Source organism: Macadamia integrifolia, unplaced genomic scaffold (genome assembly GCF_013358625.1).
Source record: "Macadamia integrifolia cultivar HAES 741 unplaced genomic scaffold, SCU_Mint_v3 scaffold1678, whole genome shotgun sequence".
Lineage (NCBI taxonomy): Eukaryota > Viridiplantae > Streptophyta > Magnoliopsida > Proteales > Proteaceae > Macadamia > Macadamia integrifolia.
Window position 1 is genome coordinate 38609 of NW_024868305.1, and position 24502 is coordinate 63110.

The window sequence follows — 24502 nt, forward strand, 5'->3', positions numbered from 1 at the left end:
TACTTGATGATTCGATATTAAAAAGCTTAATTTATTTTAGGATTAGCTTAAGATAAACATAATTAGTGCAATTAGGTTTCATAATTTATTTAATTAAACCATAGGTTCAGTTTAATCTTCCTAAACTAGATTAGGTAGACTAGTAAAATACTTCCATTTAATGTAATTAGCCCATTTAACTTTTCTAATTTAATTATGCCCCATTTAATTTAAAAATCTTTTTACCAATTAGATTAAGTAGGATTGCAATAATTTATTTCACAAATTACTAGGGATTGGGTTTAATCATTTTAATTAATTCAATTTAGGATCTCACAAATTCATTGATCATCCATCTAGGTCAGGCTCAATTAATCGAATTAGTTTAATTTAAGGTTTCATAAGTTGCTAAACTAATCCTAGGTTTAGGCTTATTTAATTAGATTAATCTAATACTCATAATACAATAATTAAATCATTTAGGCTTATTTAATTAGCATAATCATTTCATTATTTGCATCATAACCTAGCTAGCATAATTTAGACACTTGGTTTAGGGTTTTCACATGTCATGCTTAGATACCTAGTTTAGGGTTTTCAGTGACCTAGATTTAGGACTAGTTAGTAAGGTACAAACAAACTTTAGTCAAACAAAAAGAGACTGACCTTAGGGCCGAGCAGACTGGGTGCCTAACACCTTCCCAATCTGTCATTTGACACTTGCCTAGAATCTTGGTGCAAACTAGCCATATCCATCAGAGTCATTAGTCTCTCTCCCTTGATTGGGGGAGACATTTATGGGTCCTAGACCTTTTCTAGGTGGCGACTCCCTTTTACCCATAACGTGTATCCCCCCTTGGCATTTGATGACCAGGGGATACTATCTCATCTCATTAGGGTCGAACTCCAGCGTGTGTACATGCGCTACGCGCCATATTGCGATCCCGGGCGGAGGTCCATTATACCTACAGCAACACTTGTGACCAAATGACCATCTAGGGTTTCAATCTTTCGATCGATGTATCTCCCATATGGCTTGATGGAATTAGGATTTATTTAGCTTAAAAGGATGCTAGGAACACCCTTTACAGACTCCACAAAATAAATCCCGACAATTGGACCCGTGCCAGAAAGCCCCAAAACCCAAGGGTAACTTCTGTGTTTCCACCGAAAGTATTGGGCCTAGATCCAGTGGGTGAATCCGGTGGGGTTCCTGAGCTTCAAGTGCTCTCTGCCAGTGCCACCGGATTCACATCTGAAGAATCCAGTGGTTGAATCCGGTGACATGTACTATCCAGGTTGGACAATATCTGACTCCTTTGGGGGTAATCCCTATGGGTCCCTTTCAATGTTCCCGACACTTATTGATGTTCGGGGTCCTTTGTACCTAGGACGGAGATGCACACGTACCCCAAGGCTGGTAGTGAGTTGAGCAATCGGTTTACACACTTTGAACCAAATTGACAGAGCACAACTAAGGTGATGACAGAGCACAACTAAGGTGAGGGATGGTTAACTTTTGTTTTATGAATTGTTTAATTATTTTAGAACTACTCACACGTGTTAAAATTTTCACATGATTATTTAATTGCTTAAATGATTATGATGTTCTATAACATGTTATATTATTGTATTATATATTGTGATGGATTTGATATGAAATGTATATTGTGTGACAGAATCCAGTGTGGTCGAGGTGGTTCTGGTACCATGATTTCCATATGGCTATTGCATTCCTGCATTGATTATGTATATTAGATTAGATATAGTAGTGGATTACACTTTGTGGCCGATGGTAATCCTGGTATCATGTACTCTGGGACTGCATTTGGAAATGGATACACTTCATGGCTGATGGTAATCCCGGTGTTGCGTAGTCCATACTCAACTACTTTGTATGGTAAAATAGGTATATAGTCATGGGTTACACCTTGTGGTCGATGGTATCCCAATATTGTGTACCCCAGGACTATACTTGGAAATTGACCCGCTTCGTGGCTGATAGTTATCCCGGTGTCGCGTGGTCCATACTAACTGGATCATTATGAAAGGCATGTAGGATATTGTGATTAGGTGACATTCCCCATGCTACGTCCCTTTGCCAACAGGGGTAAGGTGTCGAATAACCCAATGGTGGTATGTTTGATGAACCTTTCCAAAATGTCACACCTACGGTACGATGTGATTTTTGTCAGAGGCAAGAACTAGTCTAGTATGGCCAATGGTAATCCTGGTGCCATGACTACCAGGAGGGGGTTATCAAGGGTTTGTTAAGTGATCGACGAACGCAACCCAGGACTGATAGACTCCTAAGCATGGCAAGGGCTTGTATCATTGTGTAGTCGATGTGTGAGTTCCAAGACCAGGGATACAACCTAATGTGTCGTAGTAGTATTTACCAGACTTAGTTGTATTGTTAGGTGGTTTAATAATCAAATGAATTGCATCATCCACGTCATGGAGTATGTGTTTAATTCTTGTATTTATGTCATCATGGAATATTATATATGTGAATGCTTGTGCTTGGTTGTGCATGATCCCCACCCCTCACTGAGCAAGTTGGAAGCTCACCCCATGTATATGCCCCCTTTTAGATGATGATGCAAGTACTATCATGCCTATGGCTTGTGACTCTCTATCCTCCAGACCTGAGTACAGAGTAAGCGACTAGTGGATGTCAGAAGTGGAGGATCATAACCAAGACTATGCTTGCAATCACTGCGCTTACGCAACACCCTGAGGGGTAGAGCATATTTGTGACTTTTGATACTGAACTATACAAATGGTATTCTTTTGGGCATATTATATATAAGTCTTGCATACTTGTAAATTGGATAAACCAGTTATGAATATGTAACATCACTAGATGATTTCTCCCATTTTAATTATGATGCCGCTATTATACTCGGATTTTGCCGCAATTGGTTTGGTTCGTGTTGTGAGATTGTTTATGTTAAGGTACTGCTATCAGAGATCCTGGTAGATTTTTAAGACTGGTGTACATCTTACTCACACCACCGGTATTCCTAATGGTAAATTGGGTTTATTGGAATTGGGGTGTGACAGCTTGGTATCATAGCATAATGCTCTGCCTTAACTCACAATCTTATCAAGCTATGATATGGGGATTATGATTTAAATAAAAATCTCACAGACAATGATTAATAGAAATTTTGCATAAGTAGGAGACAAGTATAGGTGTCAAAGCCGTTTTATTATAATAAAGAACTGAGTACATAAGCTTACACCAAAATTTTCTTGAAATAAAAGACAGAAAGTAGAAAATCCTAACTAGCCTAAAAATCTAGGAATTTAAATAATAGAAGGCAAATGATAGGAAATAAAATACAACTAACAACTAGAACATAAGAATTGAAGAAAAGTCGGTTGTGCTGGAAAGCATAAAATAGGAAATCCTAAGACTACAGTGGCAACATAAGCCACTATTGCTGTTGGTCCTACTATTGATTCTGTCCTCGACCTCGAGCTTGGTTCTGACCCTGTGCTCTTGGCCCTGGTATTGGAATGGCAAGATGGAAAACCATTGCTTGCATCTGTGCATCAAGGGAGGTTACCTAGTTGTCCAGACGGCAATAGCTATTGTCCATACTCTCCATCTAATTATCCATCCTCCTCAGTAGATTGGTGGTGGTATCCAAATGGGCCATCACGTCACTGAGTCCATAGGGCCTCAAACCTCTAGAGCCCCTAGAGGAGGCAACAGAAGTCTCCATAGACTGAGGGTTAAGTGATGAAGCACCTCCAATAGGAAACACATGTGGAGGGCCAATAGGATCAGCACCCCCATGATCCTCTTGATCACCATCGTGACCACCCCCATCACCACCACCTAGTGTTCATACTGTTCCTCAACGAGAATGGCTGGGTGTTGTTGAGCGATAGCATGGCAGGGATGAACACGACAACCAGACATGGTTGTAACAAAGATTCCTAGGTTTGGGAAGAACAAACCTAAGTTAGGAGAGAATACCAAAAACCATAGATAAGATATCAAAATCTAGGTTAGAGAAGAGGAATAACTCACCTTGGATGCATGAATGGCGGTAATCGGGTGCAAAAGGTAGGGAATGGTTGGGGAGACCTTCCTTGGTTGTTTCTCCTTTTTCTCCAATGGTTGGAATAGGGTTTTGTGAGAAAAACATCAATCTCGAGCCTTTTATAATGCCCAGAGAACCCACAGGAAACACTCCATCGGAAACACTAGACCTGAATCTGGTGCGCTATATTTGGTGAAAGAATTTTTAAAATTTGCTCTCTGGTACCCTCACCGGATTCACACCTGATGAATCCAGTGAAAATTGTCTGTTTTCGATGACTTTCTGCCCTGTTTCTGGTGAACTATTTTGATTTCTTGGCATTTTGTGAGCTTAACGGTAGGGATCAAGGATTGCTCAATTCCTGAGGTATTGCTACAGGGCAAAACCTGTCTTTACCATACTGTGAGGCTTGGCGACCTCTACCGATACAACTATTATTATAAATTGTTCTTCTCAGAAATTCAATAAATGATAAAAGCAAAAAAATAAAATAAAGCACTCTGATTTACCAAATGAAAGCAAAAAATAGCATGGAACTATCTCTCCGGTAATAATGCCAAAAACTTGTTTGAATTTTAAAAGTAACCACAAGCGTACAGATCAATGTAGCTAATGGGTCCAACATAAGGAGAATAGCCACTTTATTTTTAGCTTCTTTTAGTAATGCGAAGGTGTAACGATTGATTATGGTGAACTACTTCTAACTACCATCTAGACACAAATGCATCTAATAGAACGTTCTAACCAACACAACTAAGGAAATTGAAAATTGGAATTGACATTAAAAACTGAACAACCTAACCATTCACATCTAACCCTAACCATTTGTCATCTAGGAATTTAAATACTCAAACCACATAATTAAAAAGCAAATAACTAAAAGTAAAAGTGTTGAAATAAAAAGTGCTGAAAAGTAAATAAAAATGCAAATAAAGGGATCAAAGCCAAAGAGAGGCACACAAGTAGGTTCCTATACTTAGCCCGAGGGATGCACCATAAATAATATGAGCTTCCCTACTTAACCAGAGAGTTACTCTTACAAGGGTTGCTCTACTTAGCTTTAGTGGAAGGGAGACAAAGTAAATGACAAAAGTAAATAACTGAAAGTAAAAGTAATAAAAGGATGGTTCTATGGCTAGAGTGGAGCAAAGCCAGCGCATACTCTAGCCATGAACCTTGGGGGAAAGAGAAAGCAATAATGTAAAACTGAAAATTTAAAACCTAATTTAAGAATGATAGGTAGCAAGAAGAGGGAATGAGAGAGGGGAGAGAAGACTTATGACGAAGCCAACCTACCTGAACTTCAATACTTGAACTTGAAAACTTCATCGATTTGAAATACTACCAGCCCTAAAAACCAGATCTTAAATAAACTAAATCTAAAACTGCTAGGCTCAGAGAAAACAAATCTTGAAGAAAAACTTGAACTTGAACAATGATGCTTCAAAGCTTGGTCTAGTCACCTAGATCTAAGCCTTGAACTAGTAAATTAAAATTATTACAACTTGAATAACTTGAACAGCATAGACCATAAAAATAAAATACATTGCATTCATTAAATAAAAACCAATTACAAAATTTTTTAAAGCCAAAAGCAAAGGAGAACTAAAATTGGAACTAGAGCACAACTAAAACTAGAGAAGAAAAGAGGAAGATAGGAAACCCTCAAAGAGAAGTGTGCCCTCTCCCCCCTTTGGTCAACTCTCTTATATAGGAAATGGGGAGGTAGAGATAAAATAGAAAGTAGCGGAGAGGAGAGAGGAGAAGACGGTCCAAAGGGATCCTCTAGGATCGTGTGATGAGGTGGAAATACGAAAAAAGAGAAAAAAGAAAATGAGAGAATAGAGATAGGGGAAAGAATCCAACGATTTGGGTGATGAGGTAGAGGGGGGAGAGAACAGAAAATAGGGGAGAAAAGGGAAGAACACCCAAGTGTGGGCCCCTCTTGAATTTTTTGTGAGATGGAGGAGAAAGAAGAGAGAAAATAGGAAAGAAAGTAAGGGAGAAAAGGTCTCCCACAATTTTTCCTTTTGTTTCCTTTTTTTTTTTTCTTCTTTTTTTTTTTTCTCTTCAAACTTGCATATAAACCCCCCTTTGGACGATTTTTCTAGCTTTGCTTTGACTAATATTCTAATTTAATGGGAAATCTCGTCCATGCCCTGGGTGCTTTAAGTAGGTGGAAAATAGGAGAGAGAAAATCTTTATAAAATCTCCAAAAAGAGAGAATCACCCAAAGTGGAGGAGAGAAAGTGTTCAACGCCCCTGTGGGTCCCTCCATCTTGTTGGCATCTGGAATATTCCCCTGGGACAACTACAAAAGGGCTGGAGTTGTATCTTGATTCAGTTCCGGTCCATTATTCTTTTTCTGTTCTGAAAAGAATAATTGCATGTACAGTTATCCAAATGAATGTGTACTTTTAATGCAACACATCTATCTTAGTTAGAATTTCGTCCTCTTCGTAGCCATGAAAAGACACAAGACCTCTTTATATGTAAAAATAGAGATATGGCACCCAATAGTCCTTAAAGCCTTTAAAATACAAAACCTACAAAAAGAGAGTAAAATCCAAGGTAGCTCCATTATAAATATGTAATAATACATGTTTTACTACCTAAGATTTCACACATAAATTTTCTCATCATTATTATATCCATTGAAATTGGTTTGGTTCGTGTTGTGAGATTGTTTATGTTAAGGTACTGCTACCAGAGATCCTGGTAGATTTGTAAGACGAGTTTACTCACACCACCGGTATACCTAATGGTAAATTGGGTTTACTGAAATTAAGGTGTGACAGAGAGAGTGGTAGGAGAAGTGACACTTACCTCCGACCAGGATTCTGACAACTAAGAGGGCAGTCAGGAGCCAAAGTGAGCTCTTCTCCCTTTTTCCTCTTCTTCTCCTTCCTTTCTCTCCTTCCCACGATTTGGACAATGAGAAGTGAGAAATGAATCTCACTTCTCTTATTTATAGTAAGTGAGTGACTAGCGTTTATTTGGTTGGTCCATATCCGGTCCAAGCGGGTTATTCCACAATTCAGAACATGCGGGTCCACCTCCTTAGACTCATGTGGAGTACAAGTCATAAGGAAGGTGTGGGAGAGTACACAGCAGTTCAAAGTAGACCGAATTAGGGCACAGGTGTAACAATCTCCTTACCGTTTGGTATATGGAAAGGCATGTCACTTACCGGTTGAGTTAGAATATAAGGCGCTTTGGGCTATCAAACATATGAATTTTGATCTGCCTATTGCTAGAGCGCATAGGAAACTCTACCTAGCAGAGTTGGAGGAGATTAGGAACGACGCCTATAATAGTGCTTAGATTTACATGGCCAAAACCAAAGCCTTCCATGATAGATAAATTCTTAGGAAATCTTTTCAAGTTGGCGATAAGGTTTTTTTTAAATAACTCAAGATTGCATTTATTCTCAGATAAGTTGCGTTCCCACTGGGATAGACCTTTTATTGTGCATAATGTTTTCTCTCATGGTGCTATTGAGGTTTTAAATCTAGATACTAGTGAGATGTTTAAAGTGAATGGACAACACTTAAAGCTATACATTGAGCTGCCATTTGTGACTATGGAAGAGGTCATGGATCTCCATAAATCTCTGTACTCTGAGTCAGAATGATCATATTTGGTAACCCCTCTCCTTTGTCCTTATTTTTTTAATTTATTATTTTCATGCAATGAGGACATTGCATCCTTTAAGTATGGGGGGGGGGGGATAGTTCATAAGTTGAATCTTGACTTAGGCTTAAGTGTAAGTTTGCATATTTTAAAATTTTCGACAAATTCGTATTGTGAAAAGAAAGAGAAAGAGGTGATTTTGGCACCCTATGCTTTGAAGTCATAAAAGTCTTGAAACGAGGAAGGGAATTTGAATACTAACCGAGGTAAGTTTCTAAAAAAAAAAAAACACTATCTCCAAAAGAGAGCTGACCATGTGTTTAATCTTAGTTACATGAGTCCTAGTTGGGAGTTAAGACTGGAATCGAGTAATCTTGTATGATTCACATTCTGTTTTTTAATCCAGTTTTGGCCCGTAGCCTTATTGGCTCGAGTAAGCAAGTCTGAGAGGTGTTTTCCACCTTGTTCCTTAAAACCATCTGGTTTGAGAGTAATTGGCCTAAAGCTCGTTACAAGGGCTAATTAGAAAGATTAAGAGGTCAAGACATTGCACTGATTGGAGTAAGTTCATTAAAAAGAAAAAAAGAAAAAAAATGGTTTTAAGCTCATACTACATCAATTTCTAAATTCAGATATATGCAACTAGAATGATTTCCAATGCTACTTAGTAACTTGGGTGTCTGGTGCAAGCCCTGCATGTCATTGAGGCCAATGTAGTAGAGGAACAACTGAGTTCATTAACTAATGAAAAGAATGTGCAATGGTAATATAAAGTACCCAGGTTTATGTCTGACCCAAGCTAAGGTCTTTTGTAACCTAGAAGATGCTCTTGGTCTAATCTTTATGGATTGGGGATGGTAAGAAATAGAGTGAACACCAAAGGAAGCTCCTTAATCGGACAGGATGATAATAAATTTCAAAGTATGGGGGTCCATGAGAATCTCAATCTCAAAGCTTAGTTATCATGCTTATTGTCAATTTTTGAATGGATGTATTCTTTACCTATGCTTAGGAAAGGATCAACTAACACTTGAATTTTGTGTGTATATTCCCTGTAAACACTCACGAGACACAACGCGTCCACTAAGGTAACCTAGGGGTTTAAAGGCTTGTTGCACATGCTAAGTATAATCATGATTCCAATTTTCTTTAGGTTTTTTTTTTTTTTTTTTTGTGGAAACAAGAAAAGTTCAAGTATGAGGATATTTGTTGAGCAATTTTTATATGAAAATTAATCCAATTATTTACATCACTTAATTCCCAAAACATGCCTACTTTAGATATTTTCTCTTGTTTTTAGAATTCAGGACAAAAGTGGACCAGTGGAGTACAAGTGTCAAATTCGGCCCAAGGAACCAAACTCTAGCCATTGTAGAAGATTCTCTCTTAGAAAAATCTACAGAATAAATTTCAAAGATTTCTGATGAGGTGGATGAATTCTACAATGAAGATTTAGGTTGAGTCAACCTTCTATTTTGGTTTTTAACCACATGTTGGGATGAATTTTTAGTAGTTTCATATTTGTGATCCTCTATATTAGAAAATATTCTAGAAGAACATATCTTCTATTTTGGGATTAAGGGAAATATTGTAAAGAGAATTGGATTATCAATTTTGGGTAGTTTCTATTATAGGGTTTGATTCTTATTTGCTTTCTATTTTTCTTTCATCTTTCTTTAGGTAGCTGAACTCTATAAATAGAGGAGCTCTCCTCTCTCAACCAGAACAAGCTCCCTCTCCCTTATCTCTCTTCTTTCACTTCATTAGTTTATGTTTACAAGTTGTAATTTTTTATTTTCTCTCTAAACTTTCATTGGAACCATTAAAGATGTAATTGAAGATTTAGAAGCATCTTCGGAGTTTGGATATGCGAAAGCTTGGAATTTATTCTCTTCTTCAATAAAATTCCGTAGTTGTTCTTCAATTTAGGTTCTTTTATTTTAAATTGCCATTGCTATGTCTTTTATTTTTATTTAAATTAGTATAATCAACTCTCTTGATATTTACGGTCTGCCTAATTTGGAACTATGCTAATTAAGCACTCAGCCTCCCTCAGTTCGACTCGTAGCTACAGCTGACACTGTGCGCTTGCAATTAGTATAATTAGTGTGAATTACATTTGAGCCCAACAGTTTGCATGCATTGTGCCAAAATCAATTGCAATAAAAAGATTCGTGATGGTGTGGTCAGAGGGAGACCAAGGAACATGGATGGTTTCAAATAGTAGGCTCGAAATATTGAACTTCATCGAGAGAGGACTAAGTAGCCTTCACCGGCTCTCATCCCTTAGATAGTTTGGCTTCAAGGATTATGAGATCGATCAACTCGTTTTTGTAAGCCTATGGCCACAAATGGGAGTAGGTAGCTACAGCACCACTGAAGAGATAGCTGTGATGATCCTTGGGGAAGAAGAAGGCCTATTGCTACACTTACTCATCCATCAAGCCGTTGAGTCACTCCTGAACTAGACAAGCATTGGAGAGAGCTTCAAGTTTACTGATGCAACTAAATCAACCAACTTAGATACCACTGATAAAAGCATCAAGTCAGTTGTTGTGTCTATTGTTGAGCCATCTGTTCATGATTGTATGTCTATTTTTCCTCTTAAAGAAAATTCAGAGTTTGAGTATGCCAAGTCTATTACTCCTTCTTTCATTAATGAAATCTCTTATTCCAAGTATGACTTGCCTCCTTTTTCTGATAATAATCTTAATGAATATCATAACTTAATGAAATAACGCAAACCAAAGAAAGCCCATCCCATCCGAGAGGATACTAGGGTTATTAATTTGAGAACTGACCAACGCTCTCGAGTGGTGAAAATTGGCACCACCTTAAATGATCAAGAAGCAGAACAGATGGCCAGCCTTCTGAAAGAGTTTATAGAAGTCTTCACCTGGTCCTATGAAAATATACCTATGATTGATCCCAACATCATGCAACATTGATTGCCAACATATCCCAATGCAAATCCAATTAAGAAAAATCTCAAGAGAACGCATCCGGAATGGAGTGAAAAGATCAAAGAAGAGGTCATGAGATAAAGGAATGTGGGATTTCTACAAGTAGTAAAGTACCCCCAATGGTTGGCTAACATAGTACTAGTTCCCGAGAAAGATGGTAGGGTGCCCATGTGCGTCGATTTTCAGGATTTTAACAAAGTGAGTCTGAAAGATGATTTTCCATTGCCATATTGACGTACTAGTCGACAACACAGCATGATTGGGTTTTCAGGATACAATCAACTGAGCATGCACCCATATGATCATGAGAAATTAGCCCTTACTACCCATAGGGAACTTATTGTTACAAAGTGATGCCCTTTGGATTGAAGAATATCGGGGCAACTTATCAGAGCGAAACTATAGCTGACAGGATGCACAAAGAGGTGAAAGTCTATGTGGATGACATGATAGTGAAGTCAAGGGACTGATAGGGGCATGTCCCCACATTAAGGAGATTCTTTGAAAGGATCAAGAAGTACCAGTGGAAGTTGAACCCTTATAAATGAGTATTTTGGGCAACAACAGGAAAATTATTGGGGTTCCTGGTGAGTGAGAGAGGCATTGAAGTCTATCCTGTCAAGATCAAGGCAATTCAAGAGATGCCCATGCCTTGCACTGAGAATGAAATACGAGGATTCTTAGGCCATATTCAATACATCAGCCCATTCATAGCCCAACTGATTTCAATTTGCAAACCCATATTCAAGTTGTTAAAAAAGGATGAGCCCAAGGAGTGGAATGACCAGTGCCAACAAGCTTTTGATAAGATAAAATGATATCTTATAAAACCTCTAGTATTGACACCTCCAGTTGAGGGAGAGCAAACACATGCTCATACATAAGCCACACCAAAATGCCCCATATGCATAGTTCACATGATCCATTTAACTTTATTTTATTCATCCTAGTTACTAAGTCTCCATATGCGGGTATAAGTCCTATAAGCAATATAGGTGGTATCTCCTTCCCAGTATGTTAGGCTTCAAAGATACAAATTAGTTGCAAGTAGCAGTCAACCAGTCTCGAAAAGAACCTCGGTCACCCAGCTTAACGCCTAAATATATAGTAACCCCTGTAGCCATAGTCCTAGAATCCCACACTGTCATCGGTCTCCCATGCTGTCCGACAACTATGCGTACAATACGTCATGCCATATTGTGCCCTCTTAGGATACAGTACATTGTATCTGAACGTAGTGATCCTCCGCGACCAACCACTGAATGGGAATAGCCAATACCTTACCCATTATTGGCATGGGGTTATAGCACTAGGATGTGAATCCTAACCATATCCAATCTACATAAATCTATAATAACCATAGCATCCAGTCATGCATCTGTGGCCACAACTATAAAACTGATCTTTGAGCCCATGGTACTGGAATCCACACCTCGACTACACTGTACCTCTAACCATCAATGTCAGAACCATTACCACACAACTATAGTACTACACATCCACAAAACCTTGGTCACATCAATCTCGATAAAATCATGCCACATGTGTGATATATAGTTTTATATGAAAAAATTCAAAACATGGTTTCCAGTATAATACACATGAGCATGCAAAAACATAAAAGTATAAAAACACCCCATAAAATACAACAATCACCCACTCACCTTGATTCTCAAATCTGATATTCTTTCGTCAGATTCCCAATCACACGTATCCTTGCTGTGTATTTTCAGGTTCCTAAGTTAACAATTCACATTCAAATCTAATTTTATTTTATTAACCGTAATTAGCTTTTACTTCCTAAGACCAAATTGAATTCCCTTACTAGAATCCACACTCAGATGTCAGGCAAGGTACTAATCTCAGGTCAGTATCTTCCCCAGCTGACTAATTTAGAAGACCAGCTCAGCTTCCTAACACCCATATAGGTCACTTATCCAACCCACATAGCTATCAGTTCCATATTTGGCCTATTGGAACCAATGTGCAACAACTAGGTCACTTGATACCGACTGGAATGGTCTGTAATTTCTACAACCTCTTACTTTGACCGAGTGAGGTTCCCACCTAGCAAGGGCTCACATAGACATCTCATATTTCATCTTTCTTACCCAGGGTATTTTCCCCTATCCTGAATCACTTGGTTCACTTTTATACCCCTACGTACTCCTGAAATAATTGGAGTCATATACACACTGTCGGGGAATTTAGCCAGCATTTTGGGCCTTCACTAGCAATATTGTCAAGACCAAACGGACTGGTTGGTTCTGCCTGGCAAACCAGGTTCCATTGACAGCAATTTTTTGCCTTTTCTTGAGCAAAATTCTGCCGGGCAGACTTCTCAAGCCCCGGGCTTCCAGATCATTCCTACAAAGTCCTTTAATCATGTTAGGCATGGGTAGGGGATCAAATTGATCAATTACAATCCATTTCACCTGAACCCTAATGCAGGTGAATTGTTCCTGGTAGGATTTCTTGGGAATCAACTAGGATTCCTGCCAAACTTAGCAGATAAAGACCTGTCTCAGTCAATTCTTCACCCCCACACATTTAATTAGGTGAAATATAATTTATGGAATTCCTACCCATGTCCAATTTAGGTTTCCAATGTATAGCACATGGTCAATTGGGTTCCAATTTCTCAATTTCCTACCTGAGGGACCCAACTATGATTTTTGCACTTTCTTAAACAGAATTGGGGTGATGTGGTACTTAACCCCCCCCCTCCAAGTAATGTCAATTTAGCCCAGTTGGTAAAAGCCCAATGAACTAGGGTTTCTAGGACAACCCTACAGTCAATTGGGTCCTAATTTAGATTCTAAAATTGGGGCTTTTGCATGGGGAGCTGAATTGAGTTCCCACTGCCAATTCAATCCTACATTATCCCTACCCTACTGGCCGAATGTTACACGCCATGCCCACAATCCATCCAGGATCCACGATGTAGTACGTTAAGTTCATAAAGTAATGAAATGATTCTAAGATCACATAGATAATAAAAATCAAAATATAACACAACTAGTGAACTCTAATGATATTTACCATATTTATACAAAAAAACATGTTCTCTGCAGTGGATTATAATTACTATTATGCCCCTAGGGCTACATTCAATAAATATTAAAAGGAAACAAAATGGAAGATGATACTCTCATCCTCAGTGTGCCCCGAACGCACTATCTTTACAAACGTAACCGCCCTCGTGCATAGCTAGCTCCTCATCCCAGAGGTCACCTCCGTAGAGAGCTGGATCCTCAACCATAGACTCTGGATGGTTTATCTGATTCCACATCTAAAAAGGGGTAAAAACAGGGTGAGCTTCCATGAAGCTCAGTGAGGGGTGCACACACATAAACAATTACAACAATCCATAAAATAGAGGCAAGTATAAATGCTCAACAACACAAGTATTAATGAAATTAGATGAATGCAATGACATGAATACGATTATTAATAAACAATTCTAAGAAACAGAATTCTAAGTCCAAAATGAGTATTAGTGTTACTACAATATAGTTGTGAAACAAGAGCTTGCATGTATCGTTTTGGAGAACCCCTTCAGTCATGGCAAACCCCTTATCAATAATCCCACCCTACAGCCACGATCTCGACCTGGAGAACTCCTATAGTTGCCTGAACTGTAGGATAGCCAATAACTCACCCCTTACTGGCAAGGGGTGTAGCACTTGGTTTAGTTTCTTAGCCCACAGTTTCTAAGTCCAAATGGGTATTGGTGCTACTGCAACATAGTTATGTGACATGAGCCTGCATGTGCCGGTCCGGAGAACCCCTACAATTTCTTGAGCTGTAAGATATCCAATACCTCACCCCAACTGACAAGGGGTGTAGCACTTGGTTTAGTTTCCTAGCCCACAATTTCTAAGTTCAAAATGGGTATCGATGCTACTATAACATAGTGGTGAGACAGGAGCCTACAGTGCCAATCCGGAGAACCCCTTCGGTCACAACAAACCCCTTATTAATAATCCCACCCTACAGCTACAGTCCCGGCCTAGATAACCCCTATGGTTGCCCAAACTATAGGATAACCAACACCTTACCCCCTATTAGCAAGGGTTGTAGCACCTGGTTTACTTTCCTAACCAACAATTTCTAAGTCTATATTGGGTATTAGTGCTATCGCAACATAGGGGATATCCCTAGTCCTCCAGTCTAGAGAACCCCTTTGGCCTTCCAGCGATATATGCTAGTTGTGAGACAAGAGCCTGCATGTGCCAGTCTGGAGAACCCCTTCAGTTACTGCAAACCCCTTATTAATAATCCCACCCTACAGCCACGGTCCCTGCCCGGAGAACCCCTTCGATTGCCCATGCTGTGGGATAGTCAATACATAAACCCCCATTAGGAAGGGTTGTAGCACCCAAGTTATTTTCCTAACCCAATGCATTCTATCATATCACATGCCACATCAAAAACAAACTCACATACCCCGTGGGTGTACAGTGTCGGTACGGAGAACACCTTCTGTCACCCTATACCGCACACTTACAAACTATGGGCATGCAGTGCCGATCCGGAGAACCCTTTCGACCTTCTAACATCCCAGCCACACCGCCACACAGCCACATAAGCAGAGTCATAATTCATTTCATCATGCCACATCATCATTCACCACTAAAGCAAGGTTATAATATCAAATTGACATACCCATCCACATATGCATCATTACATAAACATTCCATAGAAAATCAAACAAATCCCCTCACCTAGAATCCTAGATGGCGATAGATAATCGATGGTTTTGTGTTGCGTGCTTCCGTCACTTCTCGATTCCACTCCAAGGTTACATATTGTTTTTAAGTTAATTTAGTCAGTCATAGAGGAGTTGGACTCAAGAACACATGCCCCATTAAAAATGGTTTAAAAACCATTCTCATGGTGGTTCACCGGTGGATACTCACTGGTGGTTCACAGGTGGATAGATCTGAGAGGGTCTAAAACTCAATTTTTGCTTCCTCAGGCTTCACCGGTTAGCCGGCAACCATCAGTCAGTGAAGTCAAAATCTGGGTTTCTTTGCCCAGATTTGCCCCACAAGCCACATGGCCCCTTTTGTCTGATTGTGTATGTGTGTGGTTTCGAGTGTAGTGTCATTTTCAACTCCATTTCTTCCTCTTTTGTATGGTTTACAACTTAGGTTTGTGATTCTAAGGTGGATTTGCATGTAGGGCACACACACACACATCACCTAGCTTGAGTTTAGTGTAATTGGCGGGTTAATTTACATAAAGTCATAAAATAGACTCAAACCCCCATTTTTCAAGTCTAGGTTAACCTAAATTGGAGAATATCGGTTGGGGGTTCATGTAGTCAATTGCTTGTGCGATCACTCAAATCCATTATTCATGTGTTTAATTTCATTTTTCCCAACCTAATTTTGGGTTTGGGATTACTAGTTGTAGAGGACTTGGGAAAATTCCCAAATCCTAGGGTTTTGGGTTACCAAATTTGGGGCTTTTCATGTAAGATGTCTTTACACTCAATGGTGAGTGATTAACTTGTTTGATTAGGTCCCCTAAATCAAAAATCCCCCATTCAATTTGAAGATTAGATAGGTGGGTAGGGGATTTCGGTTTGGGTTTGATTACCAATTTAGGGATTTTACAAGGGATGAGTTATGGTCTTAAATTGAACCCTTAGTCTTGCTAGGGCAAGTCTCCCACACCAAATCCCCCTCCCAATTTGTAGTATAGATGAGTATGGAGGTGAAATTCGGTTTAGGGCTCCCCATTGGGTTCAATTGAGAGTAGAAAATGGGGGAGAAAGAGGGATACTTGTGTGTGTGAAGAGGGTAGAAAGATAGTCTTACCTTAGTTGATAGGAACCCCAAGCCCTTCCTTCTTTCTCCTCCCTTGCCTTCTCCTCCTTCTTCTTCTCCAACGTTTTTGGTAGGGAGAAAGGAAGGAGAAGAGTTTATTTATAGACTATTAGGTCACTTAAGGGTTGTTTGGGGGGAAAATGGGTTTTCACTCATTATTGGGTTAATCCGTCATTTGACATTAACGGACTCGTCCCAAGATGTCTCGATACATTAATCCACTCCCCAACAGGTTGTTCCAACATTTAGGAGTGAATTGAGGTGCACGGGTGCAAGGGTCTGGGCCCTACGGCAAAATAACCCAATTTCGGCCAGTACTCTCACAGGAGGGTTTTCACTAGCTGGTGGCCATCATCCTGTGACCATCAGCCGGTGAAGGCTGAACTGGTCCCCTTTATATGGAAATGGATTCTTAAGTTGAGTGGGGCCTTCCCAAGGTGTTTTCAGTGTGTGGGGCCCACCTCTTGGTACATTTTACAATTTAAGCTCCGGCAATTCCATAATTTACTAGTAGTTTTCAGTTGGGTTGCATTGCCTATGTCCAAAAGTTTAAATTTTCCTGGGGTTTTGGGCATGGATATAACAGCGAATCTACTTCCACTAAATTTACTGGTTAGGTTAAGGCATATTACCTCTTTAATGTCAAGGACTTGCTGATGTAGTAGGGAAGACTCAAGGGCAGTTGTGCAGCTCTCCAGCATCTTCCAGCTGTAGCAAGGTTATTGGCAGTCCTCCAATTTCTCTCTGGCAGCCAGTGAGCAACGCAGCAGCAGCACTTGGGCTATGTATAGGCTACGGAGCAACTGGACAACAATAGGGTAGCAGCCCTTCCTCTTCTTCTACCTTCTTCTACCTTCTTCTTCTTCCTTCTTCTCTTTCTTTCTTCCCCTTCTTTCCTTCTCTATTTCCATCGAATTGTTACAACATTTACAATGAACATTAGTCGCCCCCCTCTCTTATATACTCGGCCAAAACAAACCTTAGGGTCTATTTGGCTAAGAACCCTTAAATAATCCAATTAATTTTACTACATTAAAATCTTATAACTTCAAGTAGGCCCCACTGCCCATTGAGGTAAATAGTGGATTATCCTCAAATATGCCTCTACACATGGTACAAGTGTGCAAAGTCATGCTGCAATGGGGTGGGTCCCATAGAAGAAAAACTTGATTTTTTGCATTTTATCATCTAAGTCAACTGGTCGGTTTGTACCTAAGTGGCCTACCAGATCTCTCCTCTATGATCCAGCAATTGTCCTACTTCTTGGGCTTACAAGTCCAGCCAATGTGGGATTGGTCCCACCTCTCTTTTGGCCACCTTTACTCCTTCCCTGGGCTTGTGAATCAGCCTAATTCCCTCTCTTGCTTCTGTACCTCATAAATCCACAGCAGAGCAGCCCTCTTCCTAATGTTAGCTGGGCTATACCCCTAGGCTCAGCTGCTTCAATTTTCAGGGTGTTACAAACACGTTTAGTCCAACTGTTTATATGTATATGCTGATTTTTTTGGATAGCATATGATATTATTTATATTTAAATATAATTAAAGGGAGAGGGATAGGTATGCTAGCGTAGTACTTAGGAATTAGGAATGCTAGCGGCATTTTGACCGTAGGATTTGATCAACATGAATTGAACCGTTGGATGAAGAGAAGATATACAATTTTTCAATTTACGGTTGCAACACCTTTACTCGCTCTCTTTCTCTCTCTTCTCGCCGGAAAAAATTTAATGGAACCAGCCAGAGAAAGCGAAGTTGGATTTTTTTTTCCCTTTCTTTTATCGATTTGAAAAGTGCAGCTTGAACATCAGCAGCAACAGCGGCGGCAGCAGCGTCGGCAGTGGCGGCAACAGCATCGACAGCGGCGACTGCGGCTGCGGTTGCGGTAGCCCTTTCTATCGATTTGCAGAGAGAACATCGACGACAAATTTTTTTTTCTTTCTTCTATTGATTTGCAGAGAGTACATCGGCGACAATTTTTTTTGTATCACGGATAGAGCAGGCAGAGAGAAAAGTGGGGAAGATGCAGAAAAGCAGGGTGAGATGCCGCTGCCGTCGACGGACTTGATGTGGGAGCTGTCGTTGCCCAGCGGTGCCGATCAAAATCACAAAATAGTAAAGCAGGGAAGATACAGAAAAGTAGGGAGAAATGTCGCTGCCGTCGACGGACTTGATGTGGGAGCTGTCGTTGCCCAGCGGCACCGATCGGAATCACGAAATAGTACCGCTGCCGTCGCTGTTATTGCCGCCGTCGCTTTCACAGTAGTCGTAATTGCTGGTACCACTACCGTTGCCCAGCGGTGCCGATTGGAATCACGAAATAGTACCACTGCCATTGCTGTTATCGCCGTCGAAGCTTCCGCCGCAGCCGCAGTTACTGGTCGTTTACCAGATAGTACCGCTGCCGTCGACAACAGCGGCAGTGCCAAGTACTTTTCTTTCTCCGGCTGGATCCGGTGAATGAATGATTTTTTTCGGCGAGGAGAGAGAGAGAGAGTAAAAGTGTTGCAACCGTGCATTGAAAATTTGTTTATCTTCTCTCCATCCAACGGTTCAATTCATGTTGATCAAATCCTACGGTCAAAATGCCGCTAGCATTCCTAATTCCTAGGTACTATGCTAGCATACCTGTCCTTTTCCCATAATTAAATGTAATATCTTTTCTAAATTGTTGATATTATATTAAAGAAATTTTAATTCTAAGACAATTAAGGACCGTTTAAGGCTTTATTGGTACATTTACCCATTTAAGACCAGATTAGGAGAAGCCTGGTTAAAGCCTGAAATCTAAACGAACCCGACATGAGATCGACTCATTTCTTAAGTAGGTAGGTCAGTACAAGGGTATATGCTGGCCGGGCCCGGCTCCGCCCGACCGATTGACACCCGGATCGAGTATAGGTCCATGATTTTTTACTTTTCTTACCTCCGTGTTGTCGTTAAATCGAAGAAGTTTCAGGCAAGACATAATCCGCTCAAACCGAGGAGGAGCTTCTGTTGTCTGCGCCCTCTCCATCTTGCTACTTTTGCCTACTCGAAAATAGTCCAAGACCCTAAATGGATCAGATAGAGCACAAGTACATCGACGTTAGAGGGCTAAAGCTTCATGTCGCCGAGATAGGAACTGGTTGGAATTCAATGCATTTTTCATTTCTTTTTTTTAATCCAAAAAAAATTATTTTGGGTTGGGGGAGGATTCAATTTGTAGAACGAAGGAACTATCGGCTTCTACGCTCTACTGAGCTATACTGACTGATTACTGTAACTTACAGGGCCATCAGTGGTGTTCTTGCATGGGTTCCCGGAGATCTGGTATTCATGGCGGCACCAGATGATCGCCGTTGCCAATGCCGGATTCAGAGTACTAGCACCCGATTTCAGAGGCTACGGCCTCTCCCAGCAGCCCGATGAACCTGAGAAGGCTTCATTCAAGGACCTCATTGAAGATCTCCTTGTCATTCTCGACTCCTTCTCCATTCCCAAGGTATCTCATCTCAGTTTTGAACTACAAATTCAACTCAAATTCAGTTTAATCTTCGTTCAAGGGTTTGTTTGGGAGCGAATAGGATGTGGGTTTTCGCAGTTGAACCCTAGACCCAAAGTATTATTTTTAATTCAGAATATATAATATATATATATATATATATATGGTTTCATTTTGAAGAAATATGAATAATTTTATGTATTAAGTCTTCTGCTATTTTTTGCCCTCTATATACTCTGTTTGCCCTGTAAATGAACTTGATTTATATTTGAAGTGGTTCAGTTATGCTAAGGTCAGCTTTCAGTGCCTAGAAGTTGCCACCAGTTGTATTTGGAACAATATTAGTCTTTCCTCCATGAACCAGTTGTATTGACACCCTCTTCATCTTGTTGGTAATAGCAAGAGAAGTATGCACGCAAGAAATATAGCTAATAAGCTTAGCCTTCCACCAGAAAACTTGCTCATGTAAATAATAATTTGCAGTGACTCATCTGATCCATCCGTCCTCTCTAAATAGTTGAATTGAGTGGGTGTTAAAGAGAATTTGAATACTTTAATACAATCTTCGCTTGCTATGAGATACATAAGCTATGTGTAGATTACTAGACTAACCTCAAGAAAATCATCAATAGTAAACAATCTGAATCTGATTTATTCGTGATTGTTTGCTCTTCTATCTACTTGTCTTCTTCCTTTTATCAACAATGATGAGAAGTTCCTAACAAAGATCTAATGATTATCAAAATCACCAAGATCAAATCTGAAACTGATGCTGCCTAGCAGATCCCACTAGAATGAGCTTTTACCTAGACCAAAATTTCCCAACAATTTATTATTCATGAGATTAAAATAAGCCTCTTAAACAAATGGATAGATTTACCACACACGTTAGTTGTTGTAAAACATGTTCCTTTGATGGTTTGGACTGTCATGTGTTTTGAACTGTGCATTAGTGTTCTATTATTTTTTATTGCTTGAAATTCAAAAAGAAATCCAATTAATATGCAATTTATCTAAACTATGACGCCAGGCTATCCTCATTGGGAAAGATTTTGGAGCCCTTCCTGCCAATTTGTTTGCAGTTCTGTTCCCGGAGAGGGTCTCAGGAGTGGTAACACTGGGGGTGCCTCATTTTCCCTTTCCACCATCTTCACTATTTGGCCAGCTTCCTGAAGGCTTCTACATTTTGAGATGGAAGGTAACACTTCATTGTCATTTACTTTCTCCATGCAGTAATCAAAACCAATTGAGCATGTCTAGAGGGAAAGTCTGGTAACATGGCAAAACATAAAGGGGTCAGGTCTCAGGATCCAGGAACCAAAGACTCCTTACGATATCTTCTGGTTCAGTGTTAAGCTAATTATGTATGAACAGTTACTAAATTGTTGACTATGCCAAGAGGAGAATGCCATCACTGTGAGCTATTGACATTAGCAAAGTTTAGTTTCTTACCTCAATGATCACTTCAAACTGGACCCGAGAATGGTCGTTGGATATTTCAACAAGGCCTAGCTCATAATACAAGCATTCATCTCTAACCCAAGGTTCAATGACTATATTAAGTGATGTGCCTTCAGTGGAACACTTCCAACAACCATTCTTTGATTATGGTCAGAGATATCAAGACTGCCAAAATGCTAATTCAGGTTTAAAAAAGAAATAAAAAAAAAAAAGGAGAAAATATTAATTCTTATGTCCTACATCTTAGGAACCTGGAAGAGCTGAAGCAGATTTTGGTCGCCTCAGTGTTAAAACAGTGGTGCGAAACATCTACATTCTTTTCTCAGGAAGCGAACTACCAATAGCTGCGGAGAATCAGGAGATCATGGACTTAGTGGATCCATCTACCCCTCTGCCTCCCTGGTTCACTGAGGAAGATCTTGCAGCTTATGCAGAATTATATGAAAAATCTGGATTCCGTACTGCATTGCAAGTCCCATATAGGTATCCAGTTCTTCTGCTGCGTCATTTCATCCCCACATAAAAGTCAAGACCTTACTTCTCCTTTTCTTTCCTCTTTTAATGAATAAAATGATGCCTTTTATTAGAACACATCACATTATTACATATGTATTTGTTCCAAGAATCATATAGTGACACAACACACTATTAAATATGCATATCATTTGTGTTTCAACTTTGAAGAACTTTAGATTTGTAAAAGGGAAAAGTCTCTCTGAACCTAAGGCACTTCCTACACTACTCAGCAGCATTTTTTTTTTTTCTTTTTTTTTTCATTATTACATATGTTCTTGTTATAATTTGCTGAAGCTTTCTATAGGACCATGCAAGAGGACTCGAGCTTGACTAATCCAATAATTAAAGTACCAGCACTGCTGATCATGGGGGAAAAGGACTATTTCCTCAAAGTCCCAGGAATGGAGGACTATCTGAGGAGTGGAAAGGTGAAAGATTTTGTCCCTGATTTGGAGATCACATTCTTGCCCGAAGGAACACATTTCGTTCAGGAGCAATTTCCAGACCAGGTGAACCAGCTCATCACAACTTTCCTCAGCAAGCGTACTAACTAAATCATCTGGGTGATGTTTGTCTAAGATTAGCCAACATTTCGTGGGCCGGCTAAAATATATATTTTTTGGGACATACTATTCCCAAAACTATTGTATGAAAAATAAACGATGAAATGATCGACTTCTGTGTATCTTAAACAGCTCTGTAATTAGTCTATTGAAGTTTCAATGTCTGTTGCAGCTTTAGTCTCTGAAGCTTATGCTTTTTCTGTTTTTTCCTATTCGTTCTTCTTGTAAAGGCCTAATCCTATAATAGTTTTTTAAGGCAAAATTTTCTCTAGCTTGAGCACACCTAGAAATTTCAATGGAATTGTGCGATGTGGAGAGAGCTAAAATGGCCAATCTGTGAATCTGACTGTAGTTAGAGTTCTCCATGGGTAGGCTAGTCGCCAAATTTCATCTCAACTGTGTGCTTGACTTTCAAATTTTTTTCCTTTCTGTTCTGCAATAAAAATGGTATTTGTTTATGGGGAAATGTTTCCTATGGGGCAGCGTGGCTCCTGTGTGTGCCCAAGGATCACTGGGAGCGTATGAGGAAGTATCAAGTGGTGGTCATTTTGCATTTCATGGGTGTGGGGTGGTCATTTTGCCCCCATGTGTCTGGGTGTAAGAGTCACTCTTCCTTATAGAAACCTTTCTTTTTGTCTATTTAAAGAATGGGACAGTTTTCTGTCGGTGAGAGGTTCCTGCGTCACAGACACAGGGACGTGTAATGATCACCGCACACCTACCTGGGGTTATGTGTTCTCGTGTGTAGATGCAGGGGCCTCTCGGAGAAACACTTGCACGAAAGAAAAATGAGTTTAGAATCCTCGAAAGACAGGAGACATACAAGTAATGGAGAGGCTTGAAGCCTCTAGACTTTCAGAATTAAAAATGATTCCGAAGAGATGCCCCGGAGCCAAAACATGGCACTAGTTGAGAGAATTTAGGCTAAAATTCTCCAACTGAGCTGCTATGTGACTGCAAAGAGAGAATTTAGTGTTGGCCAAACAAAGCAATTAGGAACTTGGATAGTATAAACGGAACGGAAACAAATAAAAATGGACGGTACGAGTTTTAAACATTAAAAAAAAAACAACTAAAACAAAAAACAACAGATAAATGGTAAAAAAAAGTGAAAAATGGACGGAACGGATTTTAAACGCGTAGATAAAGGACTAAAAAAAATCATTATACTCATATAAATCAAGGAATTATTACATAAATGCATGATCTAATGTTCAAAACAGTAATAACATCCAACATTAATGTGTGTGTATATATATATATATATGTGTGTGTGTGTGTGTGTACATATATTCTACGATTCATTATAAATTGTTAGACATATCATCGAATATCATCCAATACCAATTCCAAATTCATTCACCATATAAAAAAACATGCCCATAGTCTTGTTGAGCAACGGGTTTGGCTATGATGCTGCTCATTATTGCCAACATAGTCAGCACACTCCCAGAAAGATGCATGTTCAGTTGGAGTTGCAAGTCGCCACTTTAGAAACACTTTTTTTGCAGATGCATCAGTTTATAGCTCATTTTCGAGGTTCGTACATTGAATTTTAGTGGAAGCAGATATCATGAGAAATGTAGGCATTCGAGTTAACTTCATGTTAGCAAAGGAATCAGGTCAATCGGAGTTCAGGAGAGAGAGAGGTACGATAAGTTAAGTAGTCATTATGTTCAACAAGTCTAAAGTCTTGAAAAACAACAACAAAAAAAAAAAAAAAAAAAAAAGGTAGAGGTAGGTACGTAGGGTGGGGGGGGGGGGGGTTTGCGTTTTAAATGTCTTTTAAAACGAGATACTTGCCGTTTGCCCTTTTTTCCTGTATCTATGAGAAGCATATGATAAACGCATTGTAAACTATAAATCCTAAAAATGTGTTTAATACAGAGTTTTAAACGCGCTTTTGCCAACTAGGATCAAGAGTCTTACTGTTCCAATCTAGTGAACACTTCTTGTTGGCGAAAATCCCAGGTACAAGTTGCATCCTTTGGTGCTCCCCTTTTCGTTGA

General features: G+C 39.6%; 1 protein-coding gene across 1 annotated transcript; it reads left to right on the forward strand.

The window, feature by feature from the left end:
- The first annotated feature begins 19396 nt into the window (after positions 1-19396).
- LOC122064533 (bifunctional epoxide hydrolase 2-like) lies at positions 19397-22670 on the forward strand. Its single transcript, XM_042628248.1, has 5 exons — positions 19397-19596; positions 19742-19953; positions 20984-21151; positions 21662-21897; positions 22235-22670. Exons 1-5 carry the CDS (start codon positions 19527-19529, stop codon positions 22482-22484), a joined length of 936 nt encoding a protein of 311 aa, XP_042484182.1. The 5' UTR covers positions 19397-19526; the 3' UTR covers positions 22485-22670.
- Positions 22671-24502: the final 1832 nt, after the last annotated feature.